Raw genomic sequence first — 27,717 nt, 5'->3', positions numbered from 1 at the left:
GGGGGCCACCTGGAGTGTGTGTGTGTGTGTGTGAAGTGGAGTGTGTGTGTGGAGTGTGAGTGTGAGTGTGTGTGTGTGTGAAGTGTGTATGGAGTGTGTGTGTGTGCGTGTGTGTGTATGTGTGTGTGTGTGTGTGTGTGTGAAGTGTGTATGGAGTGTGTGTGTGTGCGTGTGTGTGTCTGCGTGTGTATGTGTGTGTGTGTGTGTCTGCGTGTGTATGTATGTGTATGTGTGTGTGTGTGTGTGTGTGTCTGCGTGTCACTACCACAACATTCAGGTACGGAACACATTTAAAAGCGGTGTTTGGTTGCTGCTGCTGCTGCTGCTGCTGCTTTCAAAGCAGGTTTTTATTTCCTGACAACCAAAACGTCTTTGTTAGAGACAGAAGGATATCAGTGACGTGGGTCACCGAGGTAACTGGCCCTTTAAACACGCTACACTTTACAACCACACTGACCCTGTCAGCTATAGATCAACCTTATCCACAGGCTGAGGGAAACAAACCTCTGGTATCTATGGCCATGTTAGCTTCATTGTTTAGATTGTATTATCGTTTTTATCAATAACCGCAGTCAAAAGCTACCAGCTGCATTCTATTCAATCCCTCCTCAAACCAATAAAAACACACTCCTCAGAACAACACCTTCAGAGGAAGGTTCTCCTCACAACAACACACAGCCAGAGGAAGGTTCTCCTCAGGACAACACCGTCAGAGGAAGGTTCTCCTCAGGACAACACCGTCAGAGGAAGGTTCTCCTCAGGACAACACAGCCAGAGGAAGGTTCTCCTCAGGACAACACAGCCAGAGGAAGGTTCTCCTCAGGACAACACCTTCAGAGGAAGGTTCTCCTCACAACAACACACAGCCAGAGGAAGGTTCTCCTCAGGACAACACCGTCAGAGGAAGGTTCTCCTCAGGACAACACCGTCAGAGGAAGGTTCTCCTCAGGACAACACCGTCAGAGGAAGGTTCTCCTCAGGACAACACAGCCAGAGGAAGGTTCTCCTCAGGACAACACCTTCAGAGGAAGGTTCTCCTCACAACAACACACAGCCAGAAGAAGGTTCTCCTCACAACAACACAGCCAGAGGAAGGTTCTCCTCACAACAACACACAGCCAGAGGAAGGTTCTCCTCACAACAACACACAGCCAGAGGAAGGTTCTCCTCACAACAACACAGCCAGAGGAAGGTTCTCCTCACAACAACACAGCCAGAGGAAGGTTCTCCTCAGGACAACACCGTCAGAGGAAGTGGTTTGATTTTAAGGGAAGACACTATTGGAAGCTCTTAGTTTTTTCCATTTTTTTTAATAAAAATCATTTTGCACAATATGAAAAATATGACTCACATCTAAGACAAACTAACATGGTAAAACAAAAAGCATTCAGCATGGTGGTGTATAAATGAGTCTGAAAGAGCAGCTGGTCAGTAAAGACAGACTTCATCATAGTAGGGATGGAGACTGGTCCAGGGTCCTTGACTTAGTCTTGGGAATGTCCACGGTATTCATAACTGAAGACTTCAGCTGTGGGGGGAAATGAGGGATTGATATGAGTTTAATTCATTGTTTTGTGAAGTCATAAATCGACAGAGGGTAGTTAAACAAATACATGTGTAGAATATTCATAAAAACGCAAACAAACAAACAAACATTCGCATCTTATTAGCTGGGACGACAACTGAAATATTCAGAACGTAGACATGTCAAAGTGATGAAGAGACAGAGGATGTCCTCAGAGAATACGAACAGAAGTTGGTAAGGAGAGAGAGTCCAGGTGGAGATTGGGGTCACACCTTACTGTAGGAGTTCAGTAGCCTAATGCCAGTGCAGAGGTTAAGTTTTGTGCCGTAAGTTTGATGATTATGTCCAACAAGGTGAAAGACGACAGTGGATACTATCCTCAGAAAGAATAGGCTCCACAGACCAAATTATTTGGTCAGGAGTTAGTTAACTTACTGGTAGTAGTTTAGTTGTTAGTTAGTGTCCTGAGTTACCTTCCTGTTAGTAGTTTAGTTGTTAGTTAGTGTCCTGAGTTACCTTCCTGTTAGTAGTTTAGTTGTTAGTTAGTGTCCTGAGTTAACTTCCTGTTAGTAGTTTAGTTGTTAGTTAGTGTTCTGAGTTACCTTCCTGTTAGTAGTTTAGTTGTTAGTTAGTGTCCTGAGTTACCTTCCTGTTAGTAGTTTAGTTGTTAGTTAGTGTCCTGAGTCTGAGTCATCTTACTGTATTGGAGTTGAGTTATTAGTTTCCTGAGTCGGGGTTATCTTACTGTATTGGAGTTGAGTTATTAGTGTTCCGAGTCGGGGTTATCTTACTGTATTGGAGTTGAGTTATTAGTTTCCTGAGTCGGGGTTATCTTACTGTATTGGGGTTGAGTTATTAGTTTCCTGAGTCTGAGTCATCTTACTGTATTGGAGTTCAGTTATTAGTGTTCTGAGTCGGGGTTATCTTACTGTATTGGAGTTGAGTTATTAGTGTTCTGAGTCGGGGTTATCTTACTGTATTGGAGTTGAGTTATTAGTGTTCCGAGTCGGGGTTATCTTACTGTATTGGAGTTGAGTTATTAGTGTTCTGAGTCGGGGTTATCTTACTGTATTGGAGTTGAGTTATTAGTGTTCTGAGTCGGGGTTATCTTACTGTATTGGGGTTGAGTTATTAGTGTTCCGAGTCGGGGTTATCTTACTGTATTGGAGTTGAGTTATTAGTGTTCCGAGCCGGGGTTATCTTACTGTATTGGAGTTGAGTTATTAGTGTTCCGAGTCAGGGTTATCTTACTGTATCGGAGTTGAGTTATTAGTGTTCTGAGTCGGGGTTATCTTACTGTATCGGAGTTGAGTTATTAGTGTTCCGAGTCGGGGTTATCTTACTGTATTGGAGTTGAGTTATTAGTGTTCCGAGTCGGGGTTATCTTACTGTATTGGAGTTGAGTTATTAGTGTTCCGAGTCGGGGTTATCTTACTGTATCGGGGTTGAGTTATTAGTGTTCCGAGTCGGGGTTATCGTACTGTATCGGAGTTGAGTTATTAGTGTTCCGAGTCGGGGTTATCTTACTGTATTGGAGTTGAGTTATTAGTGTTCCGAGTCGGGGTTATCTTACTGTATTGGAGTTGAGTTATTAGTGTTCCGAGTCGGGGTTATCTTACTGTATTGGAGTTGAGTTATTAGTGTTCCGAGTCGGGGTTATCTTACTGTATTGGAGTTGAGTTATTAGTGTTCCGAGTCGGGGTTATCTTACTGTATTGGAGTTGAGTTATTAGTGTTCCGAGTCGGGGTTATCTTACTGTATTGGAGTTGAGTTATTAGTGTTCCGAGTCGGGGTTATCTTACTGTATTGGAGTTGAGTTATTAGTGTTCCGAGTCGGGGTTATCTTACTGTATTGGAGTTGAGTTATTAGTGTTCCGAGTCGGGGTTATCTTACTGTATTGGAGTTGAGTTATTAGTGTTCCGAGTCGGGGTTATCTTACTGTATTGGAGTTGAGTTATTAGTGTTCCGAGTCGGGGTTATCTTACTGTATTGGAGTTGAGTTATTAGTGTTCCGAGTCGGGGTTATCTTACTGTATTGGAGTTGAGTTATTAGTGTTCCGAGTCGGGGTTATCTTACTGTATTGGAGTTGAGTTATTAGTGTTCCGAGTCGGGGTTATCTTACTGTATTGGAGTTGAGTTATTAGTGTTCCGAGTCGGGGTTATCTTACTGTATTGGAGTTGAGTTATTAGTGTTCCGAGTCGGGGTTATCTTACTGTATTGGAGTTGAGTTATTAGTGTTCTGAGTCGGGGTTATCTTACTGTATTGGAGTTGAGTTATTAGTGTTCCGAGTCGGGGTTATCTTACTGTATTGGAGTTGAGTTATTAGTGTTCCGAGTCGGGGTTATCTTACTGTATTGGAGTTGAGTTATTAGTGTTCTGAGTCGGGGTTATCTTACTGTATTGGAGTTGAGTTATTAGTGTTCTGAGTCGGGGTTATCTTACTGTATTGGAGTTGAGTTATTAGTTTCCTGAGTCGGGGTTATCTTACTGTATTGGAGTTGAGTTATTAGTTTCCTGAGTCGGGGTTATCTTACTGTATTGGAGTTGAGTTATTAGTGTTCTGAGTCGGGGTTATCTTACTGTATTGGAGTTGAGTTATTAGTGTTCCGAGTCGGGGTTATCTTACTGTATTGGAGTTGAGCCAGCCGCTGGTGCTTTAGTTGGGTAGTTTGATGTTGAGTCTCTTCTCCAACTGTCTCAGTGCTGCTATTCTACTCCCATAGATGACGTAGGTCCACGATAGTACCACTACGGCCAGGAGGAGCTGGAAACAAACAACACAATATTTATAGCAACTTACTAAGTATGTTTACAGCCTTACATAGGTTAAATAACAAAAAAGATATACAATATTTAAATGTACTCTCTCTTATGTTTACAGGGGTTAACTTCTAAATTGTTACGATGACATAGAATTTAGCTAGCTAGCTAAGCTATGGTACTGACTCTGTGTGTGTGTGTGTGTGTGTGTGTGTGTGTGTGTGAGTGAGTGAGTGAGTGAGTGAGTGAGTGAGTGAGTGAGTGAGTGAGTGAGTGAGTGAGTGAGTGAGTGAGTGAGTGAGTGAGTGAGTGAGTGAGTGTGTGTGTGTGTGTGAGTGAGTGAGTGAGTGAGTGAGTGAGTGAGTGAGTGAGTGAGTGAGTGAGTGAGTGAGTGAGTGAGTGAGTGAGGGAGTGAGGGAGTGAGTGAGGGAGGCAGGGAGGGAGTTGGCCACTTTGGCCAGTGTTGAAACTGCCAGCTAGATAACGTTAGCCAGCTGGCATCCAGGCTAGTTAGCTAAACTCACAATGTATTCAAACATATTGGTGATTACAAAAAACGGTAACTGTAATCCATTACGTTACCAGCTAAAATATTGTAATCAGATTACAGCTACTTTTGAAAAACTAGATTATTACTTTGAGGATTACTTTTAAATTCAGAAAGATGTTTGTGAAAAATGTTATTTTCTTAATGACATTGAAATCAGCATTGAAGAAAGGCACAAGTTTAAGTTTGTTCCACCTGAGTGAGTCTGACCACAAGTCAGAGACCATTATGATGTCAGAGACCATTATGATGTCAGAGACCACTATGATGACAGAGACCACTATGATGTCAGAGACCATTATGATCTCAGAGACCATTATGATATCAGAGACCACTATGATGACACACCAAATGTGTTTGATGGATTGTGGGAAAAGAGCAGGAATAAGCTTTTGTAGGATACAGTCCGAGCTATGTCTTCCAATGGTGCGACTGCTGTCGGCATCCAAAGATTATCCAACTTGAATAAACACTTGGAGGTAAGGATGACAGCAGTGGTGTAGTCTACGGCGATACGGACATCACTTACTATTGATATCTACATAGCGCTGTTCACAAATCTAAATGTGTATTTGAACCCAATAATGGTTGAATTCAAGAAGATGAATCGGCCTATCAATCATTGTTTTTGAAACCAGTGGACAGCCAGTGAAAAATATGCTCTTCCAACAGCTGCATAGTGCAGATCCCAGCCTATTGAATAAAAGTGGGGCTTTTATTGCTCAATCTAATTCGTACTGATATAAAAAAAAATCCATAGGCGTAATGGACACATGCTCAAACTCACACACTTTTTCTAGAATTAAAAAGGGGCAATCTGTAGTTACTACATATATTTTTGGACATATAACCATTGATTGTTGAAGAATATAGTTTATAAATGCCCCATGAGCAACTGTCACACTCCATCAGAACCCCAAATATAAGCTTGTTTTACAACGTTTGTAAACATTGTACATGTAAACAAATACTGTATAGCCTCATAACATGGTTAAAACTATAATGTTGACATCATGGATGGTCAGTCCTGTGTAGTCTCATAACATGGTTAAAACTATAATGTTGATATCATGGATGGTCAGTCCTGTATAGCCTCATAACATGGTTATAACTATAATGTTGATATCATGGATGGTCAGTCCTGTATAGCCTCATAACATGGTTATAACTATAATGTTGATATCATGGATGGTCAGTCCTGTATAGCCTCATAACATGGTTATAACTATAATGTTGATATCATGGATGGTCAATCCTGTATAGCCTCATAACATGGTTAAAACTATAATGTTGATATCATGGATGGTCAGTCCTGTATAGCCTCATAACATGGTTATAACTATAATGTTGATATCATGGATGGTCAGTCCTGTGTAGCCTCATAACATGGTTAAAACTATAATGTTGATATCATGGGTGGTCAGTCCTGTATAGCCTCATAACATGATTAAAACTATAATGTTGATATCATGGATGGTCAGTCCTGTATAGCCTCATAACATGGTTATAACTATAATGTTGATATCATGGAGGGTCCGTCCTGTATAGTCTCATAACATGGTTAAAACTATAATGTTGATATCATGGATGGTCAGTCCTGTATAGCCTCATAACATGGTTATAACTATGTTGATATCATGGATGGTCAGTCCTGTATAGCCTCATAACATGGTTAAAACTATAATGTTGATATCATGGATGGTCAGTCCTGTATAGCCTCATAACATGGTTATAACTATAATGTTGATATCATGGATGGTCAGTCCTGTATAGTCTCATAACATGGTTAAAACTATAATGTTGATATCATGGATGGTCGTCCTGTATAGCCTCATAACATGGTTATAACTATGTTGATATCATGGATGGTCAGTCCTGTATAGCCTCATAACATGGTTAAAACTATAATGTTGATATCATGGATGGTCAGTCCTGTATAGCCTCATAACATGGTTATAACTATAATGTTGATATCATGGATGGTCAGTCCTGTATAGCCTCATAACATGGTTATAACTATAATGTTGACATCATGGATGGTCAGTCCTGTATAGCCTCATAACATGGTTATAACTATAATGTTGATATCATGGATGGTCGTCCTGTATAGCCTCATAACATGGTTATAACTATGTTGATATCATGGATGGTCAGTCCTGTATAGCCTCATAACATGGTTATAACTATAATGTTGATATCATGGATGGTCAGTCCTGTATAGCCTCATAACATGGTTATAACTATAATGTTGATATCATGGATGGTCAGTCCTGTATAGCCTCATAAAATGGTTATAACTATAATGTTGATATCATGGATGGTCAGTCCTGTATAGCCTCATAACATGGTTATAACTATAATGTTGATATCATGGATGGTCAGTCCTGTATAGTCTCATAACATGGTTATAACTATAATGTTGATATCATGGATGGTCAGTCCTGTATAGCCTCATAACATGGTTATAACTATAATGTTGATATCATGGATGGTCAGTCCTGTATAGCCTCATAACATGGTTATAACTATGTTGATATCATGGATGGTCAGTCCTGTATAGTCTCATAACATGGTTATAACTACACTGCTCAAAAAAATAAAGGGAACACTTAAACAACACAATGTAACTCCAAGTCAAGTGGCCTGCTGGAGGTCATTTTGCAGGGCGCTGGCAGTGCACCTCCTTGCACAAAGGCGGAGGTAGCGGTCCTGCTGCTGGGTTGTTGCCCTCCTACGGCCTCCTCCACGTCTCCTGATGTACTGGCCTGTCTCCTGGTAGCGCCTCCATGCTCTGGACACTACGCTGACAGACACAGCAAACCTTCTTGCCACAGCTCGCATTGATGTGCCATCCTGGATGAACTGCACTACCTGAGCCACTTGTGTGGGTTGTAGACTCCGTCTCATGCTACCACTAGAGTGAGAGCACCGCCAGCATTCAAAAGTGACCAAAACATCAGCCAGGAAGCATAGGAACTGAGAAGTGGTCTGTGGTCACCACCTGCAGAATCACTCCTTTTTTGGGGGTGTCTTGCTAATTGCCTATAATTTCCACCTTTTGTCTATTCCATTTGCACAACAGCATGTGAAATTTATTGTCAATCAGTGTTGCTTCCTAAGTGGACAGTTTGATTTCACAGAAGTGTGATTGACTTGGAGTTACATTGTGTTGTTTAAGTGTTCCCTTTATTTTTTTGAGCAGTGTATAATGTTGATATCATGGATGGTCAGTCCTGTATAGCCTCATAACATGGTTATAACTATAATGTTGATATCATGGATGGTCAGTCCTTGCATCCACAGCTCTGTCTATTAATCTGAGAGTGGTTACATTTCTCCAGGCCCATCCCTCAGCTGTTTACCAAAACAGAGGCTGGGCAGCCGTTTTGTTATTGTTTCATCTGTGGATTTGCCCTTTAAACAGCTGCATATTATCAAGATATCAAAGAGTCATCAACTAAAAGGTCAATAACAGGCCTATAGTAAATGCAGCATATGGCATTCATTTATCACATGTAAATAGCACTTTTCAGTAGTGCTCAAAGCCATTCCATGAGCACAGCATTTATTTTCCAACTGGAATCAATGAGCCCAGTCAGTCCTCCATGACAAAATCATAAACAACAGAGTAGGGCTGGCTTATAAATCCTTAGTTTTGGGGGTCATGCTCAGGTAAAACAATTTGGCTAATGTATACTTCTATATTTCCAAGTCCTATTCTTGAAGATTATGGGGTATAACATTTATTGGAATGACTGTAATTCTGATAGACGTTGGTTTTTAATGTAAAGATATAATTGAATCGTATTATTATATGTAGTAGAAAGCGGTGGGTTAGAAGAAGCCTACATAACCAACCCATAAAGTTACATTTAACATCCATACATGTCCAGCTATGTAAACTTCAACATTGTTTTATCCTGCAATCGATGTCGTTCAATTGGTAACATACATGTGTCTTCTTCTAACGGAATGTAATCAGATTACGTTACTGAGTTTGGCTAATCCGAAAGTTAAATTACTGATTATAATTTTGGACAGGGAACAGAACAGATGACATTTAGAAAGTAACCTAGCCAACCCTGCATATTGGCCACAGCTTGTCTGTCTGGATACGTTCAGTTGGGAGTTATGTGATTAGCTATGTACTGTAGTGTAGATAAATAGGGCAGCTCACCGTTTCTTATTGAAATGTAGACCTAGCTCACATTTTGGAAGTATTATCCCTGGCAGTTAGCTAGTTAGCACAACCAGTTGGCTAAAACAACCAGCTACGGGGGAACATAAAAACTACTCACAACAGAGTAGAGTCTATCCAATGCTCGGTTGCTGATGTTCATCATCTTCAATTTTGGTAGAAATTGACTCAAACCACGTTTTGTTTAGCTGCGGTTAGCTGGCTAGCTGGTTAGCTGGCTTCCATGTCTATGACAACACGGATTGTAAACAACCGAGGGGTCACACTTGTTGTCAGTCAATAGCTTCACTCTGGCGCCATCTGGCGGAATTACGGGCATTAAAAGACAATAACAATAGCTACTAGCACGGGAAATGATTACATGACAATTGTCCCATTTATAGATGAGATGTGGACGTTTAATAGTAATGAAACAAGATTAAATAGTTTATACCAACAACAACAACAAAAGTAGATGTAATTGAATCGACAAAAAAATATATTTTATCTTCCTTGGCAACCAGAGGGTTGCGGAAAGTCCTCCAATATCCCAGAATCCTCTTTGTTGCCAATGGCGCTGCGCCTTCTGATTCAAAACAGTCTGCTACCTCGCCGACATTCTACCATATATGTTTACAATTTCTACTATTATTTAGGTCTGAATTATTCTTAGTGTTGTCAGATAGCTAGTTGATGAGCTAGACTAACGGATTCGGCGGTGTGATGTTTTGACTGTGAACCGGAGAACTCTGCAGGGATTCGAGTTGTCAGGCAGGAAGAGAGACGCTCGTGAGCGAGCTACTCGGTGAGCCTGTCAGCTGACGAGCTATCTAACGTTAACTATAATCAACATCAAAGTTGTATTTTATTTTTTTAATTATTATTATTAGTGCCAGCTAACTCGCTAGTGATGCATCTAACCCGGGAATGGATGGTTAGCTAGCGTTCAAATTCGGCTACTGGAGACGACGTGTGGACAGACACGGAAGCAGCACGTTACCCAGCTGTAAAGGGTATATGCTACATCTTGTGGATAAAGCCACACGTTTCACTCTACATATGAATCCTAACAGGTACATTAACTTTAAAACGTAGGTAGCTAAACAGGGAAATATCTAGGCCGTAAGACTAGATCACTGGTAACGTTGTTGTTGAGCCAACAGCCCCATAGTAGGCTAACCTACATTCATCTCAGCCCTACCTACACTTTAGGCAGCTCCGTTTCTCAAAGTGATGTAATTGGGGAGTTGGATCAACTGACATTGTATCCAGGTAAGTCATGTTGTTGAACCGGTCTAGGCAGATGGGAGTCTTAGAGTCTGGGGACGCGACTGCAATAAAGTCTTAGAGGGCTCCTGTTCCTGACCCCCCCCCCTAGAAGATGGCCCCTACTAAGGTGAAGTTGTGTGTTTGTCCCGAGGGAGAGCGGAGAAGCAGAGAAGGTCAGGAACAGGAGGAATCCCTCCCTTTGTCGCAGTCTGTCTCGGCCGAGGGCGTCTCCAAACTCTTAAGACTCGTATCTGCCTAGGGCCGGTTCTACAACATAACTTACCTGAACCGGTGCCTCCATTGCTTCTGCTTCCTCTGCATACAGGAGTGGAACAACAATAAGGTAGGGGTGTGTCCCTAATTACACCCTTTTCCTTATATAGTGCACTACTTTTGACCAGGGCCTGTGCATCTCAAATGGCACCTAGGGCTCTGGTCGATAGCGGCACACTATACTGCCCCACCAAGCAAAAAGGCAGTAACAGATCATAGTGTGGAACTGAGAAAAATGGCCTTTTTTTCTCCTTGGTTTCACAGTAAATGTATGCAGTTACTGCTAACATGACCCCAATTTTCTCCAAAACACAATACAATAGAGGATACTTGTCCACCTGATTAAGCCTGTATTTAATGTAGCAAAAAATGACAACTCATTTTTGACCAAATGAGCAGTTACTGCCCTTTTTGCTTGGTAGGGCAGTATAGGGAATAGGGTGCCACCGAAGGTGTTCAGGAAATCCTTCCTACCACCTCTAGGCTCTAGAATGAATAACATTTTCCTTCTCTGATCTTTTATCTTAATCCTGTCTCTAGGTGCAGTGTCCGCTGTGTAAGCAGCCGTTCTCCTCCAGCCTTACTCTCAAACCTCCTGTACCTGGAGAAAACAGGACCGCAGCTGCCATGGTGACCACCAGAGCAGGTGGTAACCATGGTGACCACCAGAGCAGGTGGTAACCATGGTGACCACCAGAGCAGGTGGTAACCATGGAGACCACCAGAGCAGGTGGTAACCATGGAGAGCGAAAGAGGAGGGGGAGGGAGAGGAGACGGTCAGGACGAAGGTGGAAAGGGTGGGGAACTCCTCTTCTACCCCGGCCAGAGGATGGAGGGATCGATGGACAGATGAGAGGTAACTTTTTTGTTGTTGTATTGTTCAAGTTAGCAACCGTTTCTACTCTGCTAGCTACAATAGTGCTGTTATGATTGATTAATTCAGTCTGGAATGGTCTGGCTGACTGGTTAGTCAGTAACCGTTTCTACTCTGCTAGCTACAGTAGTGCTGGCGTGTCAATAATAACTTGTGTTTAGAAAATGACGTGGCGTCGCCAGTTGTGTTTAGATTTGGACAGTGTAACACACATCCACTTTCTTTCTATGCTTGTTTAATTCAGGAGAGGTGGATTACCCATAATGCTCATTGACTGAACATTCCAATTTACCATGGCAATTATGCACCACAATAATAATTATATTTCTATGGTGAAGGACAGACCAGTAAGCTTTGCAACCAAATCATTTTACTGCAGCTAGTGTCAAGTCTTTTCAAGAGAAAAGGTTTGCAGTAATGTTGGACAAATCAAATCCTCTGAACCTTGGTTACAGTGGCAGTGTTCCACAGCTCATTGGTCAACATCGTCCCGCGTGTCATCACCTCGCCAATCACACGCCGTGATAGGGAGGGAGGGGGCGGGGTCATCCAGGATGAACTCCCCTTTCCAGCTGGCACGGATGGACCCCTTCCTCCACGAGCTGGTGAGCACGCAGACATTTTAAATACTTTGACTCCACAAATCCCGTTAGTCTAGGCTGCCGATGAGCACACACACATCCTCTCCCTAACCCTCCTGTGTGTGTGTCTCTCCCTCATATCAGTTCCACCCGTTCTCCAAGGAAGCCTTTGACCAGCTGGCCATCTACGACCCTCCGGCGCCGACCTACGAGGACGGTATGACATCATCAACCAGTGACACTGACCTCTCTGTCACCTCCATCTCAGAGGTATTGTTTTGTTACTACTTTTTGACTGAGTTGGAATGAGCTTCCAGTGGGCTCATTCATCCACCCACCCCACCCTCTCCCCTGGAACTATTCCCCAGGTCATTGAGGTCGTTGGGGTAAATGAGAATGTGTTCTCAGTCAACTGACCTGGTCAAATAAATCAATAAAATAATATTTGTTTTATCCTGCGTCCTATATGGCAGCCTGTTCCTTATTTAAGTGCTCTACTGCCTGTGTAGTCCACTGTGTAGTCCACTGTGTGGTCCACTGTGTGGTCCACGGTGTAGTCCACTGTGTAGTCCACTGTTTGGTTCACTGTGTAGTTCACTGTGTGGTTCACTGTGTAGTTCACTGTGTGGTCCACTGTGTGGTCCACTGTGTGGTCCACTGTGTAGTCCACGGTGTAGTCCACTGTGTAGTCCACTGTTTGGTTCACTGTGTAGTTCACTGTGTAGTCCACTGTGTGGTCCACTGTGTAGTCCACGGTGTAGTCCACTGTGTAGTCCACTGTTTGGTTCACTGTGTGGTCCACTGTGTAGTCCACTGTGTGGTCCACTGTGTGGTCCACTGTGTGGTCCACTGTGTAGTCCACTGTGTGGTCCACTGTGTAGTCCACTGTGTAGTCCACTGTGTGGTCCACTGTGTAGTCCACGGTGTAGTCCACTGTGTAGTCCACTGTTTGGTTCACTGTTTGGTTCACTGTGTAGTCCACGGTGTAGTCCATGGTGTAGTCCACTGTGTAGTCCACTGTGTAGTCCACTGTGTAGTCCACTGTGTAGTCCACTGTTTGGTTCACTGTGTAGTTCACTGTGTAGTTCACTGTGTAGTCCACCGTTTGGTTCACTGTGTAGTTCACTGTGTAGTTCACTGTGTAGTCCACTGTGTAGTCCACTGTGTAGTCCACTGTGTAGTTCACTGTGTAGTCCACTGTGTAGTCCACTGTGTAGTTCACTGTATAGTTCACTGTGTAGTCCACTGTTTGGTCCACTGTTTGGTCCACTGTGTAGTTCACTGTGTAGTCCACTGTGTAGTCCACTGTTTGGTCCACTGTGTAGTTCACTGTGTAGTTCACTGTGTAGTCCACTGTTTGGTCCACTGTGTAGTCCACTGTGTAGTCCACGGTGTAGTCCACGGTGTAGTCCACGGTGTGGTCCACTGTTTGGTCCACTGTGTAGTCCACTGTGTAGTCCACTGTGTAGTCCACTGTGTAGTCCACGGTGTAGTCCACTGTGTAGTCCACTGTGTAGTCCACGGTGTAGTCCACGGTGTAGTCCACTGTGTAGTCCACTGTGTAGTCCACGGTGTAGTCCACGGTGTAGTCCACTGTGTAGTCCACGGTGTAGTTCACGGTGTAGTCCACGGTGTAGTCCACTGTTTGGTCCACTGTGTAGTCCACTGTTTGGTCCACTGTGTAGTCCACTGTGTAGTCCACTGTGTAGTCCACTGTGTAGTCCACTGTTTGGTCCACTGTTTGGTCCACTGTGTAGTCCACTGTGTAGTTCACTGTGTAGTCCACTGTGTAGTCCACTGTGTAGTCCACTGTGTAGTTCACTGTGTAGTCCACTGTGTAGTCCACTGTGTAGTTCACTGTGTAGTCCACTGTAGGGAATAGGCTGCCATTTGGGACGATAACTTATAGTTGCTGCACTGTTTGAGAGGAGAGCTGGCGAGGAAGTGTTACATTATACTGTGTACACTATGCTGTTCTGTTCATATGACCCTCTATCTCTATCTCTATATATATATCTATCTATCTATCTCTCTATCTATATATATATCTCTATCTATCTCTATCTCTCTAGGAAGAGGAGGGTGGGTCGGAGGGACGGAAAGAGAGAGACGGCAGCAAGAAGTAGCGCATTGTCGGTAACAGGAAGTAGGAGTGGAAGAGAGGAGCCGGGAGGGGAGGAAGAGAGGAGCCGGGAGGGGAGGAAGAGAGGAAGGGAGGAGTGAGGGAGAACATGGCTAAGACCATAGTACTCCACATACACTGGGGGTAGAGGATAATCAATAGTGTTGGACACTGGGTAATCTGACTAACACACCTGTTTGACCTGGCTGTGATACTGTAGGACTACTCATGGTACTTTACTGAGTCAATTCAGGAAGCATTCGATGTCCTGTATTTGTGTTCACCATGGCAACCAGCAGTGTAAATAAAGAGATGTACAGAAAGAGGATCAGCCTCTATGGATCCTTTCCCCTTAATGTTGATGTCAGCCACGCCCATCTTTTCAAAGAAACGCCACATACACAGTGGGGAGAACAAGTATTTGATACACTGCCGATTTTGCAGGTTTTCCTACTTACAAAGCATGTAGAGGTCTGTAATTTTTTACACTTCAACTGTGAGAGACGGTTGATCCAACTCCCCAAAAAATCCAGAAAATCACATTGTATGATTTTTTAAGTAATTAATTTGCATTTTATTGCATGACATAAGTATTTGATATATCAGAAAAGTATAGTTTCCACTTGCTGCTACCTGGTAAATGAGCAACAACCGTCGTTAACCACAATGAGAATAAGGTGAGCGAACAGTCCACGTCAGGCAGTACCATCTTTTAAAAAGAAACACCATTTATTTCAGTCTCTAGTTGAGTGAAATAGGTAGTGCTGTACTGGTCAAGATAATCCAGAAAATTGCAGTAAACGGCGATACTGTACACTCAGAAAACGGAATGTTCTATTCTCAGCCATCTTTCCAAATAAAACACGATGTAATCATATCTCTATTTGAGCAAAATATGTAGTTTTTTTGTGATCACAAGAAAATCCTAATGATTCAGGTAAAGAGCCTCACAGTCAGGCATCTGAATGTTCCATCATATAGTGAGAACAATTAGTTTCCCTGGCTGATATGGCTTCTACTTAGAAACACTATAACAGAAAATGAATAGATGTCATTAACCTGTGTCAAATATAACCGCATAATTACCACAGGCCCACCGCGGACCTTCGTGTGAAACGGCGTTCCGTGGTCTGTTTTGTCAACGAGCTCAACGTTTTCCAAACACTGGTGGTCACCAGATGATGCTAATAGTTTAGGTATTAAGCGATGCCTCCTCCGGTATGTTCTATTGTGAACTGTCTGGGACTCGTTGTTGTATCCTTGTTTACAACTCAAAATATATTTGACTGATTTCAGTCGATTACTAAATTAATTGCAATACACTAGTCTCAAATATGTGTCAGGACCCCCCCCCAAACCAACATATTCTGAAATGTCATTTCTGTCCCTTCTGAAATAGCTTTTTTGTCGCCTCCACCCGTTTTATAATTGGAATGTGAAACACAACAAGGGATCGTTGTGCTTTAGGACCATGCGGACGCCTCCGAGCGGTCGGGTCGGCTGTTTGGAGTGTTTAATAAAACCTACTGGATTTAGGACTACGTGGACAACAAAGGAACAGTCTGTGTGAAGGCCTAGAGTCTTGAAATCCTCTGTAATATTTCCATCTTCTCACAAGGGACACATTTGCCTCAAGGACCCACAAGGTCCGCTATCTGTCCTAAATGGAACCCTATAGGTCATGGTCAAAAGTAGTGCACTATATAGGGAATAGGGTCTAAAGTAGTGCACTGTATAGGGAATAGGGTCTAAAGTAGTGCACGATATAGGGTCTAAAGTAGTGCACTATATAGGGTCTAAAGTAGTGCACTTGGGTGCTAGTTGGGACACAATCCGGGTTACTGTTATGACATGATTACGGTGTTAAAACAAGATGCTTTTTTTTGCATAATATTGTATAATAAATTGTCACATGGGAATTCATCCTAATAAAACGTGTCATAACCTAAATGTTTTAATGTAATGGTACTGAACATTATTTTCATCATTTGAATAAGTTGAGTCATGATCAAATAAACTATTATCATTACAAGTCATAAATGGTTATGTCACTTGATCATCTTTCAGTCTGTTTATTCGTCACTTGATCATCTTTCAGTCTGTTTATTCGTCACTTGATCATCTTTCAGTCTTTGCTATTTCATTGATGCAGTACCTCTACTATTGATCAATGTAATCTATCTCGTATGGTATATACTGAATGTTATTTGGCACAGATTAGTTCACCACGACCATAGACTGATTTTTTGGTTTTTTTTTTTGCGTTGCCCTCACTAGTGGGTTACGTAACGATTAGCCGAGTCCAAACTGATCCTAGATCTGGGTCTAACTACCCTACCACGTCCTGGGACTTTACTGAGGCAGGTGTTTCGTTTTATTGTCACTCGGGAAGTTTCGGTTTCGTTTCTTCAGGCTGGCGAGGCCGAGGCGTGGTTTCCACTGACATGTATAGGAGATCAGCTGAGTCAGTACGACCAAATATCACGGAACACTACACCACTATACCCGTTGAGCACCTTTGAGCAGCTGTCAGCTTAATGCAAGAGACATAGGCAATATCTCTCCGCTATCCGTTAATCGATTATTCATCGATCATGTATGAATTTGAGAAGAGCAATCTACAGAGGTGTAGTGAATACGTGGTTCAAATTTTGCGACCGTCTTACGTCAAAGGCTTCATGACAACTTACCTGCATCCAGGTACAGTATGTATAATGTCTATTTGTTGCTTTACCTACTAACGGTACTCGGTAAAGTTCCTTTACCTTTGTGTTCCTGTTGTTGTTTTAGCTACTAACGTTAGTCTATACGGTTGTTTTACCTTTGTGTTCCTGTTTTAGCTACTAACGTTAGTCTATACGGTTGTTTTACCTTTGTGTTCCTGTTTTAGCTACTAACGTTAGTCTATACGGTTGTTTTACCTTTGTGTTCCTGTTTTAGCTACTAACGTTAGTCTATACGGTTGTTTTACCTTTGTGTTACTCTTTTAGCTACTAACGTTAGTCTATACGGTTGTTTTACCTTTGTGTTCCTGTTTTTCATATCGACAGACACTGTCAGCTTTTGATTACATGATTTTGTTCTTATTTCGAATGCAATTCTACAAAACAATCATTTTGTTTTTATTTCTGTCTCTGTAACGCTGACAAATGGTTTGCATGTAGAGAAATGACTGCCGTTGTTGTGCCAAAAAGCTACCGCCTGCCAGACCCCCCCCAGACCACCACCACCCTTTGCGTGAACGCGCACGCATTCCATTTTAATTGCCGTGATTTGCGTGGACGCGCACGCACTCAATTCTTCATTGCTGCGACTAGCCCGCTAGTTGAGATTTCTGTTCTTGTTAGGCTGCGTTACATTTTATTTTATATGTCGGTTTGATTGCGGAGGAGGCACTAGTAATGTCTGCAGTTTTCGGTTTGGCTATTGGTTTCAAGTGTATTAGTCTATAAATAAATCTCTTTGCCAAAATTCGTCATCTCTCCCATGTCTTATTCGACTAGTAGTTGTTCTGAAATGCTTTGTTGCTTGCCTACATTTGACTCCCTCCTCTATGTTTTAGTATAACACACATACATTCATTACTCATTTCGGTTGCCTATCCTGATGTGGAGTGTGTTGCCACAGGAAGTACTTGACTCTAAGCTACAAAATTAAGGAAATTAGAAGGGGGGGGGGGGGGGGGGGGGGGGGGGGGGGGGGCGTTCGGCAAGGATATTTTCTTGCTGAGTATAAAGAAACAAACATTTATTTTAGAAACATTTTATAATGTTTAAGAAAATAAAGATGATACACAAAACATCACAGAAAGTTTAGTTTGTTAACTTCTTGCGACTACAGGGGGTGCTGTTCCGAATTAGCATTTTGTCGTCTCCAAATTAAACTGCCTAGTACTCAATTCTTGCTCGTACAATATGCATATTATTAATTCTATTGGATAGAAAACACTTTCTAGTTTCATACAAAGTTGGAATGATGTCTGTGGGTGACCCAGAACTCTTTCTACAGCGAAATCCATGACAGACAGTGAAAGGTCTGAGAGCGAAGCTCTGATTTCAGATCAGTTTTAAAAGTCTGTGTCTATCCTATGGAACGACACGAACTGCACCCGCCTTCCCCTGGATGTCAGTAACCAATGAGAAGTGGAATGGGCCTTCTGCGTAGCTCTCAGAGGTTATAAAGGACCAAGGAGTGAGGGTAGCCCCCCTTTCGACGCTCGCCTTTACGCAGGAAGACACCTCCGGATGCCATTTTCAAAGGCTCGGTTATCAACGTAAAATGTATCCGTCTGTAATTTAATTCGATATAGGACTTAGAAACATCATAAGGTAGTTAATTTAAACCGTTTTATAGCAATTTATATCCGTTTAGTGCGATTTTGATGCATTTCTATGTGAAGCACCGGGCACATTTCGGGGTCCCGGTCGAACGTTAGCGGGCATTTAGACGGACAAAGGACATCTTTCGACCAAAAGAAGATTAAACCCAAGAAAGAATACATTGCCCAAGAATCTGATGGAAGAACAGCTCAAAGTAAGCAATATTTAATATGATAAATCGTTGTTCTGTCGAAATATTTTAAACGCATATTTCGCCATTTTGTTTGGTATCGCGTCACTTGGCGAACCCTGTATTGAAAAGTAAGGATAATTTTAAAAATGTAAGTCAGCGGTTGCATTAAGAACTAATTTGTCTTTCGATTCCTGTCAACCCTGTATTTTTTAGTCAAGTATATGATTAGCTTTCAATTAAACTAGATCACTCTGATAGATGACGTCAGACATATTGAGGCTTGATTTCCTAGTATTTTTATTGTGTAACCACGGTTTTGTATGGCTAAATATGCACCTTTTCGAACAAACTGTATATGTATGTTGTAAAATGATGTTACAGGAGTGTCATCGGAAGAATTCTGAGAAGGTTAGTGAAAAAATTAATATATTTTGGCGATGATAACGTTATAGCTCCCTTTGCCTTGAATTCATGCTCTACTAACGTTTGTACATGTGGTATGCTAACTTATCGATTTATTGTGTTTTCGCTGAAAAACGCTTAGAAAATCTGAAATATGGTCTGAAATCACAAGAACTGTGTCTTTCCATTGCTATGCTTTGTCTATTTTTATGAAATGTTTTATGATGAGTAAATTGGTCATACACGTTGCTCTATCTAGTAATTCTAGTCGATTTGTGATGGTCGGTGCAATTGTAAACTGTGATTTCTACCTGAAATATGCACTTTTTTCTAACAACACCTATCCTATACCATAAATATGTTATCAGACTGTCATCTGATGAGTTTTTTTCTTGGTTTGTTGCTATCAATATCTTAGTTTAGCCGAATTGGTGATAGCTAGTGGTGGAGAGAGAAAATGGTGGACAAAGAAAGATGGTGTATTTTGCTAACGTGGTTAGCTAATAGATTTACATATTGTGTCTTCCCTGTAAAACATTTTAAAAAACAGAAATGATGGGTTTATTCACAAGATCTGTATCTTTCATCTGGTGTCTTGGACTTGTGATTTAATGATATTTAGATGCTACTATTTACTTGTGAAGCTATGCTAGCGATGCTAATCAGTGTGGGGGGGGTGGGGGGTGATCCCGGATACGGGGTTGATACTCGTGAAAGGTTAACAAACATTAAATAGGAAATACAAATGTCTATCTTTGCGTAATAAGATATAAAATGACAAATCACTTACTGGAACAGAGCCCTATTTTTGGGATGGCAGCATAACCTTTCAAGTTTAGACAGACAGACACACATATTACACACACATACATTCACACATATTATACACACATATGGCACACACATAATATACACACATATGGCACACACATATTACACACACATACATACACACACATTTTACACACGTCTATGTGTTCACATGTATATTCTGTATTACGTATGTAGTTCTTAGTTAAACAGCACATATACACATGTTCCTCCCATCGCCACGGTTATTGTTTTGGAAAACACATGGTGACACGTGTAAATACAAACGTATCATTACATTCTTTATCATCTGTGATGTTGATTATATACCGTATGTTTTCCATAGCAGTGCAGCCATATCACCTTATAGTCAGAAGAACAATGAGTGTGTCTCTATGTGGGTATATGTTGGATCTTGGACGAGCCCACAGTGATGGAAAATAAATCACTTCATTCTGTTCTTTATTGTATATCATGATGTCTGTGAGGCAAGACAATACCACGTGTTATGATTTAAAAAGACAAAACCAAAAACCTGTTGTGTCATTTTGAGGTTAAACTACATTTAGAAATAAGGACAGGGGAGAATCAATGTACCTTTTTAGCAAATCAAATGTCGTTTAAAGTTATCAATTTGTACAGTATATGCTGAAACGATAAATACATGCTATGGTAGATGGCGTATTACATGATGGAATCTACCATATTCTAAAATGTAACATATACAGTATATTATATGCAATATAATAAGTATAAAACTGCTACCTACCTTGTTCACTGCTAGAGTTAAAGCACAAACAACATATGTTTTTATTATAAACATAGAGCAACAGGTAGAATGTGTATTCCTAGTACAAGAGTTAAAATCAGTATCAAAATGCTTTTTCAATAGGTGGTTATATAATCAGCATTTACAACCAGCAAGGAACTTTGCAGTTATGATGCCTCCAGCTCAACTCATTCAACCAATTAGGCAACAGCACACAGCCAAGTCTTGGTGGTTGTCCACCGAATCCTTAAAGAGAAAGACAACTTCAAGAATGACGCAGTTGTAGATCACAGAGAAAGAGCGACAGCACTTTATCCAGGCCGAGAGGTATGAAGGAGCTGGTCGTTTTCTGGCCCTGTAGGCTACAATTAGAATCGTGAACATCATGTGAGGTGCAGTAGGGAGCCTTTCCAGGGGGCTAATCAGTGGAGGGGAATCTGAGAATGGGCGGGTATTCCTTAGGGCTGGAATGTAAATGACATGTGATCGTCTGGGATTATCTAACATCTGAGAATGGGCGGGTATTCCTTAGGGCTACAATGGAAATGACATGTGATCGTCTGGGATTATCTAACATCTGAGAATGGGCAGGTATTCCCTCAGATGAAGAGCATCTCTGTGTTGCTGATTATGTGTTGTCATCCAGGTGTAAATGTCACCTGCATATCTGATGTAGGAAAAGTTGAGTGTATATCTTGGTCTATAATTTTTGTATTTTTTAATTTCTATAATTATTATCATTATTGTGTTTTGTGGCTGAGGGGTGGGTGGAGGGTTGATGGGGATGGTGGAGGTGCTGGGGGTGTCCTATGGAGGGTTGATGGTGGAGGTGGAGGTGCTGGGGGTGTCCTATGGAGGGTTGATGGGGATGGTGGAGGTGCTGGGTGTGTCGTATGGAGGGTTGATGGTGGAGGTGGAGGTGCTGGGGGTGTCGTATGGAGGGTGAAGGGGGTGTCCTATGGAGGGTGAAGGGACCTATTGGAGAGGGGATTCTTCACAGAGGCACATTCAGTCAACGTTTTGTTTATTATACTATTATACATTTATTTATTATTGTTTTTCTATTATTATAACAGTTTCCTGTGATTATGGATATGCACTCATGTTGACTTATATATTTGAACTTTCTTTTTCGCCCAGAGTACAAATTTTAGATGTATTATTGTTATTATTATTTTATTATTACTACTGTACCTACATTCTTAATAACTAAGACAGAAAAAGTGTTTTAAAAAATGTAGGAAAAGCCAAAAGAGGGAAAAGCACGATGGGGGATTGAGGGATGGGTAGAGAGAACAGTAGAGGGCTCTGAAATAACCACTTCCTTTTGTGACTAGAGTCTAATACTTCCTGTGGCACACATCAGAGGGTGTGATAGGTCACCAAAAAGGATTATGAAGTATGCCAGGCCTTGCAGTCCCAAGATAGAAGGGTGGGTGGGGTTTCGTCAGGCAAGAAAATAGCCTTGCCGAAATCCTCCCCCTTCTAATTTCCTTAATTTTGTGTCTAGAATCAAGTACTTCCTGTTGCACACATCAGAGTCAAATACTTTCTATAGAACAAACTTCACATCAGGATAGGCAACCAAAATGAATAATTAATAGACTAATACACTTGAAACCAATAGCCAAACCGAAGACTGCAGACATTACTAGTGTCTCCCCCCCCGCGATCAAACCGACATAAAAAATAAAATGAAACGCAGCCTAACATGAACAGAAATCCCAACTAGCGGGCTAGTCGCAGGAATGAAGAATTGAGTGCGTGCGCGTTCACGTGAAGGGGGGGGGGGGGATTCTGGCAAGGGGGGGCTTTTCGGTACAACACCGTCACTTCCATCTTTACACCCCTAGAAAGTGTCAATGTACAGCAATTCTAGCTTTTCTGCCCTTTACAGTCTCTCCTCTCCCTCTCATTTCACATGTAGACCTACATTGTAGTCATTTAGCAGACACAGCGACTTACAGCAGCAATTAGGGTTACCTGACTTGCTCAAGTGAGCTCTTAGCCGCTAGGCTACCTTTCCACTTCCTCTCCTCTTCCTCTTCTCTTCCTTTCCTCTTCCTCTCCTCTTCCTCTTCTCTTCCTCTCCTCTTCCTCTCCTCTTCCTCTCCTCTTCCTCTCCTCTTCCTCTTCTCTTCCTCTTCCTCGTCTCTTCCTCTTCTCTTCCTCTTCCTCTCCTATTCCTCTTATCTTCCTCTCCTTTCCCTCTTCCTCTCCTCTTCCTCTCCTCTTCCTCTCCTATTCCTCTTATCTTCCTCTCCTTTCCCTCTTCCTCTCCTCTTCCCCTTCTCTTCCTCTCCTCTTCCTCTCCTCTTCCTCTCCTATTCCTCTCCTCTTCCTCTCCTCCTGAAATTAACCTTTTGTGTTCCGCGTTCCAGAGGTTGCAGAGAGGATCCTATCAGAGGAGAGTAAGTCTGTGACATCAGCAGCCCAGGTGTTTCTAGACCAGGTGTGTCTCCTGGACGAACTGGGATGGTACCAGGCCCTGCTTGACGCCCTGGACGCAGAAGGTAGGTGTGTGTGTGTGTGTGTGTGTGTGTGTGTGTGTGCGTGCGTGCGTCTGTCCGTCCGTCCCCTGGACGAACTGGAATGGTACCAGGCCCTGCTTGATATTGTTGTTATTGTCTCTAGACTATAAGGGTCTGTGTGAGGCCATGAAGCAGTGGGACTTTCAGACCCTGGAGAGCACCAAGCTACACAGAGTGCTTCTGGACCGGATAGAACCCCTCTTCACCAAAATGATCAAACCCAGAGACCTGCTGCTACACCTGGGAGATTGTCTCAGAATGAGAGAGTGTGAAGAGATACGGGCGGTGAGTTATATAGTATTAATATACATATAATATACTAGTTATATAGTCATAATATACTAGTTATATAGTAATACTATACTAGTTATATAGTATTAATACAGTCATAATATACTAGTTATATAGTATTAATATACATATAATATACTAGTTATATAGTATTAATATACATATAATATACTAGTTATATAGTCATAATATACTAGTTATATAGTATTAATATACTAGTTATATAGTCTTAATATACATATAATATACTAGTTATATAGTATTAATATACTAGTTATATAGTCATAATATACTAGTTATATAGTCATAATGTACTAGTTATATAGTATTAATATACATATAATATACTAGTTATATAGTATTAATATACATATAATATACTAGTTATATAGGCATCATGTAGTCATCATATACTAGTTATATAGTATTAATATACATATAATATACTAGTTATATAGTCATACTATACTAGTTATATAGTCATAATATACTAGTTATAGTCATACTATACTAGTTATATAGTATTAATATAGTCATAATATACTAGTTATATAGTATTAATATACATATAATATACTAGCTATATAGTATTAATATACATATAATATACTAGTTATATAGTCATAATATACTAGTTATATAGTATTAATATACTAGTTATATAGTCATAATATACTAGTTATATAGTCATAATGTACTAGTTATATAGTATTAATATACATATAATATACTAGTTATATAGTATTAATATACATATAATATACTAGTTATATAGTCATCATGTAGTCATATACTAGTTATATAGTATTAATATACTAGTTATATAGTCATACTATACTAGTTATATAGTCATAATATACTAGTTATATAGTCATAATATACTAGTTATATAGTCATCATGTAGTCATAATATACTAGTTATATAGTATTAATATAGTCATAATATACTAGTTATATAGTATTAATATAGTCATAATATACTAGTTATATAGTATTAATATAGTCATAATATACTAGTTATATAGTCATCATGTAGTCATAATATACTAGTTATATAGTATTTATAGTCATAATATACTAGTTATATAGTAAAAATATAGTCATAATATACTAGTTATATAGTATTAATATAGTCATAATATACTAGTTATATAGTAATAATATAGTCATAATATTCTAGTTCTATAGTATTAATATACTCATAATATACTATTTATATAGTAATACTATAGTCATAATATACTAGTTATATAGTAATAATATAGTCATAATATACTAGTTATATAGTCATCATGTAGTCATCATATACTGTTTATATAGTATTAATATTAGTAATAGTAGAGGGTTAGAGCATTCCTTAGCTGTAATATTGTTGTTGTTGTTGTAGTAGAGGGTTAGAGCATTCCATACCTGTAATATTGTAGTAGTAGTAGAGGGTTAGAGCATTCCATACTTGTAATATTGTAGTAGTGTAGAGGGTTAGAGCATTCCATACCTGTAATATTGTAGTAGTAGTAGAGGCTTAGAGCATTCCATACCTGTAATATTGTAGTAGTAGTAGAGGCTTAGAGCATTCCATACCTGTAATATTGTAGTAGTAGTAGAGGGTTAGAGCATTCCATACCTGTAATATTGTAGTAGTAGTAGAGGGTTAGAGCATTCCATACCTGTAATATTGTAAGTAGTAGTAGTAGGGTTAGAGCATTCCATACCTGTAATATTGTATATAGTAGAGGGTTAGAGCATTCCGTACCTGTAATATTGTAGTATAGTAGTAGGGTTAGAGCATTCCATACCTGTAATATTGTGTAGTAGTAGAGGGTTAGAGCATTCCATACCTGTAATATTGTAGTAGTAGTAGAGGCGTAGAGCATTCCATACCTGTAAGTATGTAGTAGTAGTAGTAGAGGCCGTAGAGCATTCCCATACCTGTAAGTATTAGTAGTAGTAGTAGAGGGTTAGAGCAATTCCATACCTGTAAATATTGTAGTAGTAGTAGATGCGTTAGAGCATTCCATACCTGTAATATTGATAGTAGTAGTAGACGGGTTAGAGCATTCCATACCGTTAATATTGTAGTAGTAGTAGTAGAGGGTAGAGCATTCCATACCTGTAAATATTGTAGTAGTAGTAGAGGGTTTAGAGCATTCCTACCTGTAATATTGTTGTTAGTATGAGGGTTAGAGCATTCCAACCTGTAATATTGTAGTAGTAGTAGAAGGGTTAGAGCATTCCATACCTGTAATATTGTAGTAGTAGTAGAGGGTTAGAGCATTCCATACCTGTAATATTGTAGTAGTAGTAGAGGGTTAGAGCATTCCATACCTGTAATATTGGAAGTAGTAGTAGAGGGTAGAGCATTCCATACCTGTAATATTGTAGTAGTAGGAGAGGGTTAGAGCATTCCATACCTGTAATATTGTAGTAGTAGTAGAGGTTAGAGCATTCCATACCTGTAATATTGTAGTAGTAGAGGGTTAGAGCATTCCATACCTGTAATACTGTAGTAGTAGTAGAGGGTTAGAGCATTCCATACCTGTAATATTGTAGTAGTAGTAGAGGGTTAGAGCATTCCATACCTGTAATATTGTAGTAGTAGAGAGGGTTAGATCATTCCATACCTGTAATATTGTAGTTAGTAGAGGGTTAGAGCATTCCATACCTGTAATACTTGTAGTAGTATTAGAGGGTTAGAGCATTCCATACCTGTAATATTGTAGTAGTAGTAGAGGGTTAGAGCATTCCATACCTGTAATATTGTAGTAGTAGTAGAGGGTTAGAGCATTCCATACCTGTAATATTGTAGTAGTAGTAGAGGGTTAGAGCATTCCATACCTGTAATATTGTAGTAGTAGTAGAGGGTTAGAGCATTCCATACCTGTAATATTGTAGTAGTAGAGGATTAGAGCATTCCATACCTGTAATATTGTAGTAGTAGTAGAGGGTTAGAGCATTCCATACCTGTAATATTGTAGTAGTAGTAGTAGAGGGTTAGAGCATTCCATACCTGTAATATTGTAGTAGTAGTAGAGGGTTAGAGCATTCCATACCTGTAATATTGTAGTAGTAGTAGAGGGTTAGAGCATTCCATACCTGTAATATTGTAGTGGTAGTAGAGGGTTAGAGCATTCCATACCTGTAATATTGTAGTAGTAGTAGAGGGTTAGAGCATTCCATACCTGTAATATTGTAGTGGTAGTAGAGGGTTAGAGCATTCCATACCTGTAATATTGTAGTAGTAGTAGAGGGTTAGAGCATTCCATACCTGTAATATTGTAGTAGTAGTAGAGGGTTAGAGCATTCCATACCTGTAATATTGTAGTAGTAGTAGTAGTAGAGGGTTAGAGCATTCCATACCTGTAATATTGTAGTAGTAGTAGAGGGTTAGAGCATTCCATACCTGTAATATTGTAGTAGTAGTAGTAGAGGGTTAGAGCATTCCATACCTGTAATATTGTAGTAGAGGGTTAGAGCATTCCATACCTGTAATATTGTAGTAGTAGTAGAGGGTTAGAGCATTCCATACCTGTAATACTGTAGTAGTAGTAGAGGGTTAGAGCATTCCATACCTGTAATACTGTAGTAGTAGTAGAGGGTTAGAGCATTCCATACCTGTAATATTGTAGTAGTAGTAGAGGGTTAGAGCATTCCATACCTGTAATATTGTATTAGTAGTAGAGGGTTAGAGCATTCCATACCTGTAATATTGTAGTAGTAGTAGAGGGTTAGAGCAATCCATACCTGTAATATTGTTGTAGTAGTAGAGGGTTAGAGCATTCCATACCTGTAATATTGTAGTAGTAGTAGTAGAGGGTTAGAGCATTCCATACCTGTAATATTGTAGTAGTAGTAGAGGGTTAGAGCATTCCATACCTGTAATATTGTAGTAGTAGTAGAGGGTTAGAGCATTCCATACCTGTAATATTGTTGTAGTAGTAGAGGGTTAGAGCATTCCATACCTGTAATATTGTAGTAGTAGTAGAGGGTTAGAGCATTCCATACCTGTAATATTGTAGTGGTAGTAGAGGGTTAGAGCATTCCATACCTGTAATATTGTAGTAGTAGTAGAGGGTTAGAGCATTCCATACCTGTAATATTGTAGTGGTAGTAGAGGGTTAGAGCATTCCATACCTGTAATATTGTAGTAGTAGTAGAGGGTTAGAGCATTCCATACCTGTAATACTGTAGTAGTAGTAGAGGGTTAGAGCATTCCATACCTGTAATACTGTAGTAGTAGTAGTAGTAGAGGGTTAGAGCATTCCATACCTG

General features: G+C 40.4%; 2 protein-coding genes and 1 long non-coding RNA gene across 3 annotated transcripts in view; 1 reads left to right on the top strand and 2 right to left on the bottom strand.

Annotated features, from left to right (window-relative positions):
• Nucleotides 1-1,290: 1,290 nt before the first annotated feature.
• Nucleotides 1,291-9,296, bottom strand: LOC120037994. Its single transcript, XR_005474919.1, has 3 exons — nucleotides 9,136-9,296; nucleotides 4,157-4,294; nucleotides 1,291-1,528 (listed from the first exon to the last, which is right to left on the bottom strand). It is a non-coding gene; the product is annotated as an uncharacterized LOC120037994 (long non-coding RNA).
• A 3,196-nt stretch (nucleotides 9,297-12,492) lies between these two features.
• Nucleotides 12,493-14,842, bottom strand: LOC120037996 (dynein heavy chain-like). Its single transcript, XM_038983943.1, has 2 exons — nucleotides 14,821-14,842; nucleotides 12,493-13,880 (listed from the first exon to the last, which is right to left on the bottom strand). The coding sequence occupies exons 1-2, from the start codon at nucleotides 14,840-14,842 to the stop codon at nucleotides 12,493-12,495; spliced, it is 1,410 nt and encodes a 469-aa protein (XP_038839871.1).
• A 1,746-nt stretch (nucleotides 14,843-16,588) lies between these two features.
• ddx58 (DEAD (Asp-Glu-Ala-Asp) box polypeptide 58) overlaps nucleotides 16,589-27,717 on the top strand; it is a 37,817-nt gene continuing 26,688 nt past the window's right edge. Inside the window, exons 1-3 of the mRNA XM_038983940.1 lie at nucleotides 16,589-16,833; nucleotides 23,008-23,139; nucleotides 23,261-23,442. Of these exons, the coding sequence (XP_038839868.1) occupies nucleotides 16,728-16,833; nucleotides 23,008-23,139; nucleotides 23,261-23,442 (420 nt within the window). The 5' untranslated portion in view covers nucleotides 16,589-16,727. The remainder of the gene's footprint in view (nucleotides 16,834-23,007; nucleotides 23,140-23,260; nucleotides 23,443-27,717) is intronic.

Source organism: Salvelinus namaycush, unplaced genomic scaffold (assembly GCF_016432855.1).
Source record: "Salvelinus namaycush isolate Seneca unplaced genomic scaffold, SaNama_1.0 Scaffold201, whole genome shotgun sequence".
Lineage (NCBI taxonomy): Eukaryota > Metazoa > Chordata > Actinopteri > Salmoniformes > Salmonidae > Salvelinus > Salvelinus namaycush.
The sequence above is the reverse complement of the archived record's forward strand: the minus strand, read 5'-3'. Positions and strand labels throughout refer to the sequence as shown.